General features: G+C 40.2%; 1 protein-coding gene across 5 annotated transcripts in view; it reads right to left on the reverse strand.

The window, feature by feature from the left end:
* The window catches only part of LOC137256326 (PDF receptor-like), a 114,593-nt gene that overhangs the window by 15,865 nt on the left and 85,687 nt on the right, over positions 1 to 13,041 (reverse strand). For all 5 annotated transcript variants that reach the window (XM_067794089.1, XM_067794090.1, XM_067794087.1 and 2 more), the window contains exons 3-7: positions 6,449 to 6,556; positions 6,076 to 6,239; positions 4,776 to 4,879; positions 4,007 to 4,172; positions 1,465 to 1,621 (exon numbers count right to left, since the gene is read on the reverse strand). In XM_067794089.1, coding sequence (XP_067650190.1) covers positions 1,465 to 1,621; positions 4,007 to 4,172; positions 4,776 to 4,879; positions 6,076 to 6,239; positions 6,449 to 6,556 — 699 coding nt within the window. The remainder of the gene's footprint in view (positions 1 to 1,464; positions 1,622 to 4,006; positions 4,173 to 4,775; positions 4,880 to 6,075; positions 6,240 to 6,448; positions 6,557 to 13,041) is intronic.

Consider the following 13,041-nt stretch of genomic DNA (forward strand, 5'->3'; position numbering starts at 1 on the left):
ATGATCGATGTGTTCAGGTGTAAACTGCCTGTTGTGGAGACATATTTGACATTTTCCATTTTGCTTACTTGTGTGTGTTTGCTCTAGGGTGTCTTCTAAGTCCAATATTTTGATGTTTATAACAGAAATAGATCTCGTACTGCTCTGGTGTATACTAGAGCCTAAACATAACCCACTCACCCAGATATTTTGCTATCCAATTTTTGACTGTACTACAAAGGTATTTTTGTGTGTACACCCGTGAAGGTTAAGAATGATAACACACACACAAACACACACACACACACACACACACACACACACACACACACACACACACACACAAACACACACACACAAACACACACACAAACAAACACACACACAAACACACACACAAACACACACACAAACACACACACACAAAAAAAAAACACACACACAAACACACACACACACAAACACACACACACACAAACACACACACACACAAACACACACACACACAAACACACACACACACATATGATATAACACATATGCTTGTTGTTAAAAGTGTCTAACGGAATCGTGTGGTCAGCTTTGCTGACTTGGGTAACGCGTCGGTTCCCTATGTGCAGCTCGATGCACTTGATGTTGATCACTGGATTGTCCGGATTATTTACAGACCGCTGCCATATAGTTGGGATACCGTGCGGCGTCAAAGAATACGATATCAGTAAAACATGGAGTGTGACCTGCACTATGTAGAAATCCATCAATTACTATGCAGATAATTGCACCGTCTGAAAGGCCGACCCCGGGGTTAACACTAACGTTCATATTTGGTGTTATATTTCTCCGTCGGCAATACTCCAAGTAGTTGCTTGCGATTTGCATATAGAGATATTTCGACCAGGTCAACCAGTGATCGCTCTTGTGAGCAAGACCACATTTTGGCTTCGACAAACAATAAAATACTGTGGACAGTGTCTGATAACCGAAAGTCTTAAGGGACAACACATTTTGAAACATGCTGGTACACAACGAAATTAGCCAATTCAGACAATCTCCTGCTTTTCAGCCGATCCGAATTTATTCGTGTGAAAGTGAAAAGAGACAGTACAAACATTTACGGTTACCTTGAATTCCAATTCCTTGCTTCATAAGAAAATGGTAATTAAAAATTAATCCTAATTTTAAATCTTAATGAAAACGTATTTGTATATTTTATGTCGAAGTTTAGGCAGTAAGTCCTTAACAAAGACGTTACAGACTGCCCCTACTAGAGGAGGTCGTACAGTGATTTACACTTCATCTGACTCACTGGGAATGTGCATTTTGGTAATGTACAATGTGATTGATATAATATAATTACTCCATCATCGCGTCTTGTTGATATTCATGAAGAAAATGTCAAGAGAATTTATTCCTGGACTTAACCTACCTGTTTGTCATTGTTATATACTTGGTCTCTAATGTTTCCGGAATAGTAAATTAACTCACCCCATCCTATGGCGTAGAAAACAGCATAATTCGGTTTCCCGGAAAAGACAGACACGGCGATCATATTGTGCAGATAGAGACCCTCCACAAACATCCACATGAATTTGACTGTTTTTGTGTATTCCAGTATAGCGTACAAGATTTCACAAAACACCGGCTGAAAGAAAAATAAGTATCGATTATCTTGTTTTTAAGTGCTAATAATGTCCTGTGGAATAATACGATGTTTACGAAAACTCACCGTTGAAAAAGGTTAATGAGTATTATCATGTACAGTATGTAAGAGTATTACATTGTAACATCGGCTGCGTTACATTTTGTGGCTTGACGCTAAGACGTGACGGGATTAGAAATTCCTCATTTCATCTACATACATATATACTTTTCAAGACCACATTAACCATTTCTGTTGTCGTTAGTCATATTTTACGTAGACTGACTATTTTATTAAACATAAGAAACCATAGAATAGGTTTTAAACGTGTTATGCTATTAAGTGTGCTTACACCCTTTGTAATACTCAGACTTTTCAAACGTTATATCCACATAAACATTTAGCAATTTAAACATGATTCGGAACATTTTTTTGAAACGGGTGTGACCGGCGTGGGCAGTTTAGATACTTCATCCGAAATCTATCTTCTCTTAAACTTTTATTTCACTAGAAGCCTATTTTATCTTCCACAGAGGGATAAGTTTTATCACTAGTACAATTTGCCATTTGTGGGTACTGCGCATGACGGGGAAATCATAATCCCCTCTTCAGAGTTTTTTCTTCTGTGAGGTATTCACGATTTTTTCTGGTATTATCTCAGTGTTTACTCTTTCCCTGGGCTTATTCTGTGTATCAATGAGGTCACGTTTCATGTTTTGCTCGTTACACAACTAGAGCTTAGTATTAGAATCGTATTTTCAATCACTTTGCGTGTTTGACCCAGGTATATAATTAAAAGGTGAAAATGAGTTTTTGATGATCGACCTAGCCCTTACAACACAAACCTTAGGGAATAATCATTTGTTCAGTTCATAGAAAACAAATACAACTTGTCTTTAAAGCTCAGGTAAGTTTGTACTTCTCCTTTTAGATGAAAAACCATTAGTCTGGCAGTATTTAGTTCGCTAGGTATACCGTTAAGCAATAAGAGATGTTTCGGGTTCTTAACTGTCAGTGGATGCAAGACGATATGTTTTCACTCTCACCGAACCGAAAGATTCTTCTGTTATACGTATGTTCATGGTCACTTTTACGTTCAATATTCTTTCTTTGACGTGGTTAGCTTCAGAAAAAATGTGTTCCTGCCTTTTGCAGCAGCTGATGTCTCCAACATGAAGGCAGTGACAAGCCATGCGCTCTAAGGAACATCATTAACAAGAAGGGGAAATAATCTCGTCATGACAATCAAGATGATACTTTTGGGAAAACTAATAACAGTTATAGCATAGCTACACCTTTTGAACCTCATCCGAACTAAATTTTACGATGAAAAATTGCCATACTATTTTAATACTTTGCAATATTAAATTATAACATTTTGACAACAAATATCTTTAATGCATGAAATAATAATTCAAAACTAATTGAAGTAAACATTTTTTCGACATCAACATCGTCTTTGAAGCATGACAAAGACAACTATGCGGTTTGTGACGGAACTTGACGGGATAGATACTGGTTGGGTTGGATTGGGTTGGGAAAATGACAAGAATCATTACAACAGACATGCCTGACGAAATCCTGAGTTGGGACCATACCAGTTCTGGAATCGTTGTGATTGTTAGTTATGAGGACTATACAATTGACGGAAAACTTGTGTCCTGTGTAAATATCTACAGACATAGCAAACAATAATTGCCCGTGGCGTGGGACAGGGGATAGTTAAAGGCAACCCAATTTCAGATACATTCACTCTCTGACTGCATAATTTTGCACCTTTGTCTTAGCGCCGATATTTCTACTTAATCACTTTGACATATGATTTTGATATTGCTTTTGCAAACACCTGGTATAAGTACTAAATCCAAAGGTTCTGTTGATATATTTGTCACTAATTTGCCTTTAAAGTCGAATCTCCTCCAAAGTTTAATCGAGATTAATTTTTGTCTACCGTTGATGATTTATATTTTGCAGACTTCATAATTTTACAAACATCTTAAATTTAACAAATTAGATATATGTAAATGACAAGGATCTGGGATGAACGAGTCTATATATGGATTTATTGACTTATTGGAGAGGATCGTGGTGGTAGTGTCAATGGGTGATTTGGGCGGGACACTTCACGAGATTGATTATGTTTTCAGTTAATCAACATTCGATTTCTTACTGTAATTTCTCTCTGGTCGAAATATACCCGATCGTAGATGGATATTTATACACTGATCTTAAGATCTTAAGGGGTCAAGGAGACTGAGAATCAGACCACCTGGCTACGCTCTCATCAGCATGGTGTTGGATCGAGGGGATGTGCCTGTGTACAGCTGTGTCAATCCCATATATCAACCGGAAATATATGCTCAAACCATAGAGAGTTGTGGAACTTACCGTGTCATAGATGGCGCCACTACTTCCGCTGGAAGCGCCGGCCACTTCCCCTCCAGCTGTTCTTGCTATGTATTGGTCGATGTACAGTATGAGCATAATAGAGATCTGGACAATGATGGCCACGAACAGATTCTTGTGAATGCGCGTCCGATGACATTTCAGGTTCCTGTCACAAAAAGTTTAAAACTCAAGACTATACAAGAGAGAGCGAATATTAAATGACATCAGCTGTCTAATAATTCTTGCAGCGTATCAGACAGGAGGAAAGACGGAGGGAAAGTGAAACACACAGCGACACTCAGAGAAAGAAAACATAGAGAGAAATGGGGAGAGAAAGAGGGAGACACTGCGACACTCGGAGAAAGACACACCGCGAGACACAGAAAAAGAAAGAAATATCGATAGAAAGGAAACAAGGGGAGAGACATTTACACAGAGACAACAAGTGACCCACACAGAGAAAGAGAGAGAGAGAGAGCGAGAGAGAGAGAGAGAGAGAGAGAGAGCGAGAGCGAGAGCGCAACACACGCTAAATCACTGACACTGAGCGCTATCTTTGTGAGCTCATTCCTAGATTTACATTACTGTACAGATCTATAGGTGTAACATACACAAAATTCGGAATGGTCCTTATGATGAGGGAGTTCTGTATAATAAGGTTACACATTAAATATATATTGTAGTCACGTGATTCTTTAAGTTAGTCTGGGGAAATCGGTCGATGGCTATTTTAGACCGATCACTACTGCACACCTGTTCACATACATACCTGAAATAGCTGAAGATAATGAGGGATACTATTGTAACAATCAAAGAGAGGCACAAGCCAATTATTTCCATTGTCCTGGCGCTTGAGACGATGTCTCTGAGTACCTGAAAGTGATTGTGATTGAGTGAGTAAATTTGAATCAACATTTTCAGAAAGGGAAACATGTTCATATTCTGGCAGTAAATTTGCGATGTACCGCATTGATCAGAATATCCTTTGATTCCTGACTTCTATGAAAAGATCTCATTTGGAAACGTAATATTGAACGAAACATTCACTATTTTCTTTAGATGGTAAAAGTCAAGAATATGTTGATAGTGATTTATGATCATGCTTCGAATCCAATAATCGGACCTGCTAATAAGTGAGATTTCTTATGGCTATGGAGCTTTGAAATTTATCATTTTTGTTGTGAGACCAACCACATTCTGAAATAGATATGCGCTATTTCTCTCGACCAATATATGGTAGCTAAGTAAAGATAAACTTTACTGAATTTTCAAATGCGTTAATACACAAACTGAGTCCCCCTCATTTCGCGAAGGATGAGATTAGTTTTTCGTCGCCTTTGCAATATATGAGGACGGGAAACACCAGAAATGGACTTCACACGTTGTACCCATGTGGGTAGTCGAACCCGAGTCTTCGAATTCGCATTTGGCGTGACGATGGAACGCTTTAAGCACTAGACCAACATTCAGCACCAAATTCGCGAAGACCATGTCGTCTTCACGGTTCATAGAACTGCGTGTGTTTTACTTTTTATTCTCTGAAACCATTTGATGATTAAACAGAGCTATAGATAAGGCGCGTATTGTTTGAAAAACTATCTGGAGCCCTGTGATGATAAAACCCGTGAAGGTCCCGGGGTAGAATAGGCCTTCAGCAACCCATGCTAGTCGTAAGAAACGACTAACGGGATAGGTTGGTCAGGCTCGCTGACTTGGTTGACACATGTCATCGGTTCCAAATTGCGCAGATCGATGCTCATGTTGTTGGGCATTGGATTGTCTGGTCCAGACTCGATTATTTACAGACCGCCGCCATATAGCTGGAATATTGCTGAGTGTGGCGTAAAACTAAACTCACTCACTCACTCACTTTGATGATAAAAATAATAACACTAAAATTGAAACGGCTCCCAACTGAGGTGAATAATTCGACCTGAACAACCTGGAACAATCTGCACTTCCTCGTAGGCGTTTTGCATTGCAGAAATGCTGGATTGTGGGTAACATGAGCACTATAATATGGTTCTGGTGTTCTTCTTTCTTTTGTAGCACTGCTGACGTGGGCTTACTTGTTTTTGTTGCGGTGTCTTGTTCATGTAGAATCTCTTGTATATTTCAAGTGCCTGTTGAGTGTAGCAGCCGATGTAGTTGGTGTAACCTTGCGGGACGCTGTAGTCGCCCGGGTTTTTCCCCTCCCATCGGCCATTGGGTCCACATTTCCGAGTAGCAAAGTCTGTGACAAGACGGAAGTGAAACTGAAGGTCAACACGGAGGTCAATACGAAAGCCAATACGAAGGTCAAATCGAAGATTAATGTCGAGGTTGCTTGTTGACGTAGATTACTTCAAAAAAGTCTCGAAAATGTGAAACAAACTTTTGAAAAAGAAAATGTGGCTATATTAGGGCACAATATCTCTTTACTAGATGTTTCCTTGAACTTACTTGTGGGTACCAAGCCGGGTAGAGGGGGGCAGTTCATGCGAACTGCAGTGCCAGCTTTGGCCGCTTTCCAGCATAAAACATTGTCCCATGTTGCGTTACAATATAAACCTGAAACAAAAACAAATATGATAATTCATACACATATCATGTTGCGTTACAATATAAACCTGAAACAAAAACAAATATGATAATTCATACACATATCATGTGCGTATTACTTATTAATATATCTATTATAATGTCACAGTCAGTAATATCCCAAATATATGACTGCTAAATTCAAATCTTGGGGGGGGGGGGGGGTACGCCAGTGTATGACGTAATGAGTAACATGCAACGCTTCTGGATGCGATGACAAAAGCTCCACGCCCATTAGCCAAAAACTTATGTCACGATTAAAGATTGTCATCGAGTTGACCAAAAAAGGCTGGAAGGCACAAAACAACACATAGCTACAATAAGTCAAAACTGAATAACTGGATGGTCAACATAGAAAACTATGTATACACAGTCACTGGTCGCAAAGGTGAATACGGCCTCACCATTCTGTGTACAGAGTTGCGTCCCTTGGGTCCAGGAAGTATGTATGGCTGTTGGATCAAATCCCGGCATCCTAATGTGTAAACTGCGTATGAGCATTTGATCGTTTTACCAAAGAGGGGTGTTCCTTACAAAACAGAAATGCCGCACTATGAACATGACGCAATGTCCCATGCGGCGGTTAAACCACAGAGGTTAGATCAATGCTTAAAGCGCTCGTTCGCTAGATCAAAAGCCTGGGTTCAGTTCCCGAATGTGTGAAACCCATTTCTGGTTTCCTGCAGTGATGGTGCGGGAAGCGTTAAACCTAACGAACATTCATACTCTCACTCACACTCACGTTAACTTGTTTATTTTTGCACGGATGTCTAAGAAATAAATTTATAGTTTACATTTGGAAAATTAAATGCAAAATCAACATCTCTACGTTAGGTAACACAAAGATAACTTTTATACAACAGACAGATCGATACTACCTTAAATACGGGGAGTCTTTTGTTATAACTTGTATAACGTTCGTGCCATGACTGTCCTTGACAAAGTGTCACGGCCTTGACCTATAATATAACTAGGTCATACACCACAAAAGAGGAGATCATTGCGTTTTTATGTGTCCCCGTCATGTGTTCAAACATGAGTTATTAATGTCAACATCGCCTGCCGTATTAACTGAGGGCAACAAAGAACGCCCATTATATAAAAAATTCAAATATCGTGCCATACTTAAGATACCACTCTTTGTGCGTGTTGTGAGTATGTACTGTACATGACAAAGAAGTGATTTGGTACTGGATATTTTGATCGCCGATAATATCGACTCTTATGTTTAATGACACACCGGTGAGATTTTCAGACTGTGCATAAATATTGACAACTTGGACTAAGACTGGCCCTTCAGATTCGTGTTGGGAGCTAAGGTACTTGCGTAAGGTGTGGCAGTTCGCGATGCGAGTAGGGTCCCATTGAAATGCTGGTAAACGATCATAATATGCTGGGAATGCGGATCGATCCGATGTTCGTCAGAATCAGTGAGTGAGTGAGTGAGTTACCAGTAGCTTCAGGAGACACCAGAAATTGCTTCACCTAGTGTACCCATGTGGGGAATCGAACCCGGCTGTCCGCTCCGGTGAGCGAACGCTTAACCACTAGTTAGTTGCCCTACCGGTTCTTCTGCCAGGGCAAAGTTTACACTCCGGGATATAAAAGGAAACCCTTAAAAGTCTTAAACGGCAACCGCTCCATCTCCTACCTATGACATATTATAGGGATGCGCTTTACAAAAATACACATCAAGTTATACAAGCAAAGCGTATAAGTCTTTTCAGAGAGCACCTTTTGATGTCAATAATTACGGTTGAACTAGTCATTACAATTTCCGAACTTTGTTTGAATATCCATCTCATAATATAAGGAATTGGGCAATGCGTCGGGACTTTAAAAACTTCGCGAGCTAATTTGTCATCAAAGTAACACAATATGTCCATCATGAGACTCACTGTGTCTTATGCCATGAGTGTATTTTGCATCTTAACTCCTTTGAGAGGCATTAGAAGTTGGGGCAATAAAGAAGGATAACAGTGAGTGAGTGAGTTTAGTCTTACGCCACACTCAACAATATTCTATCTATATGATGGAGGTCTATAAATAATCGAGCCTGGACCAGGCAATCCAGTGATCAACAGCACGAGCACCGATCTGCGCAATTGGGAACTGATGACATGTGTCAACCAAGTCAGCGAACCTGACGGCCGGATCCCGTTAGTCGTCTCTTACGACGAGTATAGTCGCCTTTTATGGCAAGCATGGGTTGCTGAAGGTCTGTTCTACCCTGGGATCTTTATGGGCCAAGAAGGATAACGATTATAGGGATGAACAACTTCTTTATTGCTTTGAGAGGTACGTTTCGGTGCAGGTTCTAACACCGTGATCAAGCACATGATCAACAGCATAAAGACAGAGGAGCCAGCTACACCGAAACAGCAGTAAAGAACTTTGTTATTCTTCCATTTTGCTGTTTAACGTCGCGTAAGGTTCCTGGTATATGGACGCGGTCTGTGAATGATTAGAATGATTATTGACACATTGGACACTGCACACATAAGATGCGATACATCACCCAAGTCAGAGAACTTGACAACCCGAACACCGATTGTTGCCTCGCGCGACAGCACGAAAGCGTGGGCTGAGCTCTGAAGGTCACCCGTTCACGAAGGAGGTGTCAGAGCACATGCACTGATAAAGTAGATTGCTGTATAATGCCGCTATGTGCTGGAATCTGCAGAAAATAATACCAGACAACCCAGTGATGACATCATGAACACCGAACTACATAACTGGATAATCATAATTATTATAATAGTCGATTTATATAGCGCACATGTCCACACAACTAGTGTTTGTGCAAGGCGCTGGTATTTCAACATTGATGATTGGATGTTAGTATAAATTTCAACTCCCTTGGGAGTATACCACTCTTGCTGCCCCATCCTTACGATGTCCCTTACTCACAGTCACAGCACCTTGTCCACGTTCACTGCACGTTGCTATACCCACAACTAGGCATTTGTACGTATTCATGTGGCAATCATCGTGAGTTCTCTAAGTGTACAGGCTGTGTAGTGTACACTAGGGGTTGTGACAACAGTGATAGAGTCTGTACACAAAGCTAATTTCAATGTTTTTACGCTCGGTCACAGGTGGGCTTGATCCCGACACCTCAACTCCGCTGGATCACTAGCCTGGCGCTTTAGTTCACCCACCGCGCCCAATATTCTAATTTCTAACCCTGAGATTCCCGTGTCGACTATAGTGTCCTTAGACTCAATTACCTCAGTTCATGATATTGACTCAAAACCGTCCACCCATGGTATTAAGGCTGATTGCTTTGTTGTTTAACAATGCGCTCAGCAATACTGCACATATATGACGGTGGTCTGCAAATAATCGAGTCTGGCCCAGAAAGTCAAGTAGCTAACATCATGAGCAAAACTGGGATATAATGACAAGAGTCCAAAAAATCACCACCACTGGCCTCCTGCGATAAGGGTGAGTTGTTGAAGACCAATTCTAGAGAGTGGGTGAGTTCAGTTTTACACCGCCAGCAATATTTCCATCTATACGGCGGCGGTCGGTAAATAATCGAGTCTGGACCAGACAACCCAGTGATCAACAGCATGAACACCGATCTGCACAATTGGGAGCCAAATACATGAGTCAACCAAGTCAGCGAGTCTAACCACCCGATCCCTTTAGTCGCCTCTTACGACAAGGCATAGTCGCCTTTTATGGCAAGCATGTCAAGGCCTGTTTTACCCCGGATCTTCATGGGTCTCAGACCAATTCTAACCCGGAGATTCTCGCGTCGACTATAGTGGTTCATCGTTCGCACTATCCTTCAGGTTTTCTGTTCCTTTCCACATTTGAAAAGGTCTTCATTATAGAGGTGTACCATATCTATTTCTATTAGATATACCTCGTATCAAAAGTACAGACTCGTTAGTATAAATATGGCCGATTACTTCAGGTCCCTGTTCTATACAAAATGTTGCACAAACCGATATACTGTTTGTAGATACTGTTTGCACATAAACTTGTATCGTAAGCAAATTGAAAAGTTTTTCTCACGAATTCAAGGAATGATAAACCTGAGTGAGTGTTTTCAGTGACTCTAAACCTTTGGTGGCAGCATAGTTACATACTAGGTTCATAATGTATACACGGAAACCGAATGTCAAACATAATGCAGGGCAACATTAGAGAAATTTATCCGTACCGACTAGATAACTACGTTATTCAAACATAACTTTATCTAAATCTTTGAAGGGCATTAAAAAGTGCAAAGCATAAAGAAAGTATGATTTATGGATGTCAGTTTCATTATTGTGGATAAAAAACGTTTCGGAGCGTATCAGGTGATGAAGGAGCAAGCATACGCTCCGAGAGGTCGTATTATCCACAATAAAGAAGGAGCAGGATGAGGGAAGAAGCATACGCTCTGAAACGTTGTGTTATCCGCAATAAGGAAGGAGCAAGATGAAGGAGAAAGTATATGCTCCGACTTGATGAAGGAGCAAGCATGCGCTCCGAGAGGTCGTATTATCCACAATAAAGAAGGAGCAGGATGAGGGAGGAAGCATGCGCTCCGAGAGGTCGTGTTATCCACAATAAAGAAGGAACAAGATGAAGGAGGAAGCATACGCTCTGAACCGTTGTGTTATCCACAATATAGAGGGAGCAAGATGAAAGAGCAAGCATAAGCTCTGAAATGTTGTGTTATCCACAATATAGAAGGAGCAAAATGAAGGAGCATGCATGCTCTCCGAAAGGTCGTGTTATTCACAATATAGAAGGAGCAAGATGAAGGAGCAAGCATACGCTCCGACCTGATGAAGGAGCAAGCATAAGCTCTCCGAAACGTTGTGTTATCCACAGTAATGGAGCTGACACCCATAAATCTGGCTTTTCTTATGACGTTACTTTTTAACAAGGAAAACAGCATCAAAAACAATGATGCACGTAGATGACATGCCAATGTCCCCAAATGAAGTCGTTTATCCATACAATGTGATTGAGAAATTCATTTTCATATCAATCTTTATTCAAGTAATGAAGTAATTCGGGACTGAGATATGAGCATTAAAATCAATGTGAAAATGGATTTTCTTTCTAAACCGAAAAATGCTTGATTATACGCTACTGCTCACAAATCAGCACATCTTATTTAACGGTACAGTTCCGTGCGGACCTTTTCTTCAGTGTATTTACCAGTTTAGCCTTTTCGAATTTTTCTGTACCCTTTTCAAAAATTAATGCGTTGTTTTGAGGCTTTGGAATGTCGTTCAAAAGCAGCATCACATATATACCACGAAAACAAGGTAGGTACTTTTGAGCAGTAGTGTAGATGTGCATGTCAACTACATGCGGGTAGAATTTGTAAGCAAAAACTATACATACCTTATAGTAAGGTTGTTATGTACTTACGGCACGTCACTGCATTCTAGGTCCTAATGCATCACAACATCGCCCATACCATTGCTAGTATCGTGGTGGGTGAGATATCGTTTTGTGTACCTTCGATTTCTAGAACGACTGAATGAACTTCATTATGAAAGCTATCACCGTCGTATGATTTACAACCTCTTAAGTTAATCGCGTAAAAAGACTTGGTCTTGTTGGACTTGATTAGCTGATCATAAATCCATTTCGATGAGACTGGCACACCAAGGAGGATTTTAATAGTTTTTCGCAAAGCCACTTCTACCAGTCGAACCGAAAAAAAACATAGCCAGCTGTCGTTCTGATTTTTAGTAAAAGCCCTTATCCTTGGACGATACTCTTGACGGGCATTACGGTATTATGTTATACCTCTTCTTTTACTCATATTTGTTTAGTAGTACGTAAAGATGAGATTCTTGAATAATGCTTTGTATAATTAAGACCTATTGGGGAAGAACTGCAACTATCAAACAGAAAGTCTTGTTTGTTTATTGTAAACTGTCAGGCAAAGAAAGTATTAACCTTACCGCTGAATTTAAAAAAACAACAACACATGGCAGCATTATCAAGACATTATTACTATTTTTAGTCAATAAAAAAAGCAGCGTCAAGTACCAAAAATGACTTGTATCTCATTCATTTTAGTCGCCACCAAACCAGGTATTTACTTTACCTGCAGTTTATAGTTGTATATCATTGTAAGCATAGCCGCCCTTAGGATTGTGCTGATAACTAAATGGCCCCGCGATTCATTATAACGCTTTTCGTATGAATTTATTACGTTTTTTCTTGAGGTCATTCCTTATCAGGTTGACGACAAATCCCCCAAAGTATATATCTCTGCAGGGTCTGATGCTGCATCCATCTTGAGCAGGGATATATCTCAGCATCGACAGTCACAGATGTCTTGTGACAAGGAAAATGTCATTATTCTTGATTAATAGCCAGAAACAATACCTCCTGAGCGGCAAAGATGATGCCAATGAGACACAGAATGTCTCATTAAAAGTATCCTATAACAGCCAAGATATTACTTACAAACAATAACGTATCATTCT

The sequence above is a fragment of the Haliotis asinina genome, chromosome 11 (assembly GCF_037392515.1).
Source record: "Haliotis asinina isolate JCU_RB_2024 chromosome 11, JCU_Hal_asi_v2, whole genome shotgun sequence".
Classification (NCBI taxonomy): domain Eukaryota; kingdom Metazoa; phylum Mollusca; class Gastropoda; order Lepetellida; family Haliotidae; genus Haliotis; species Haliotis asinina.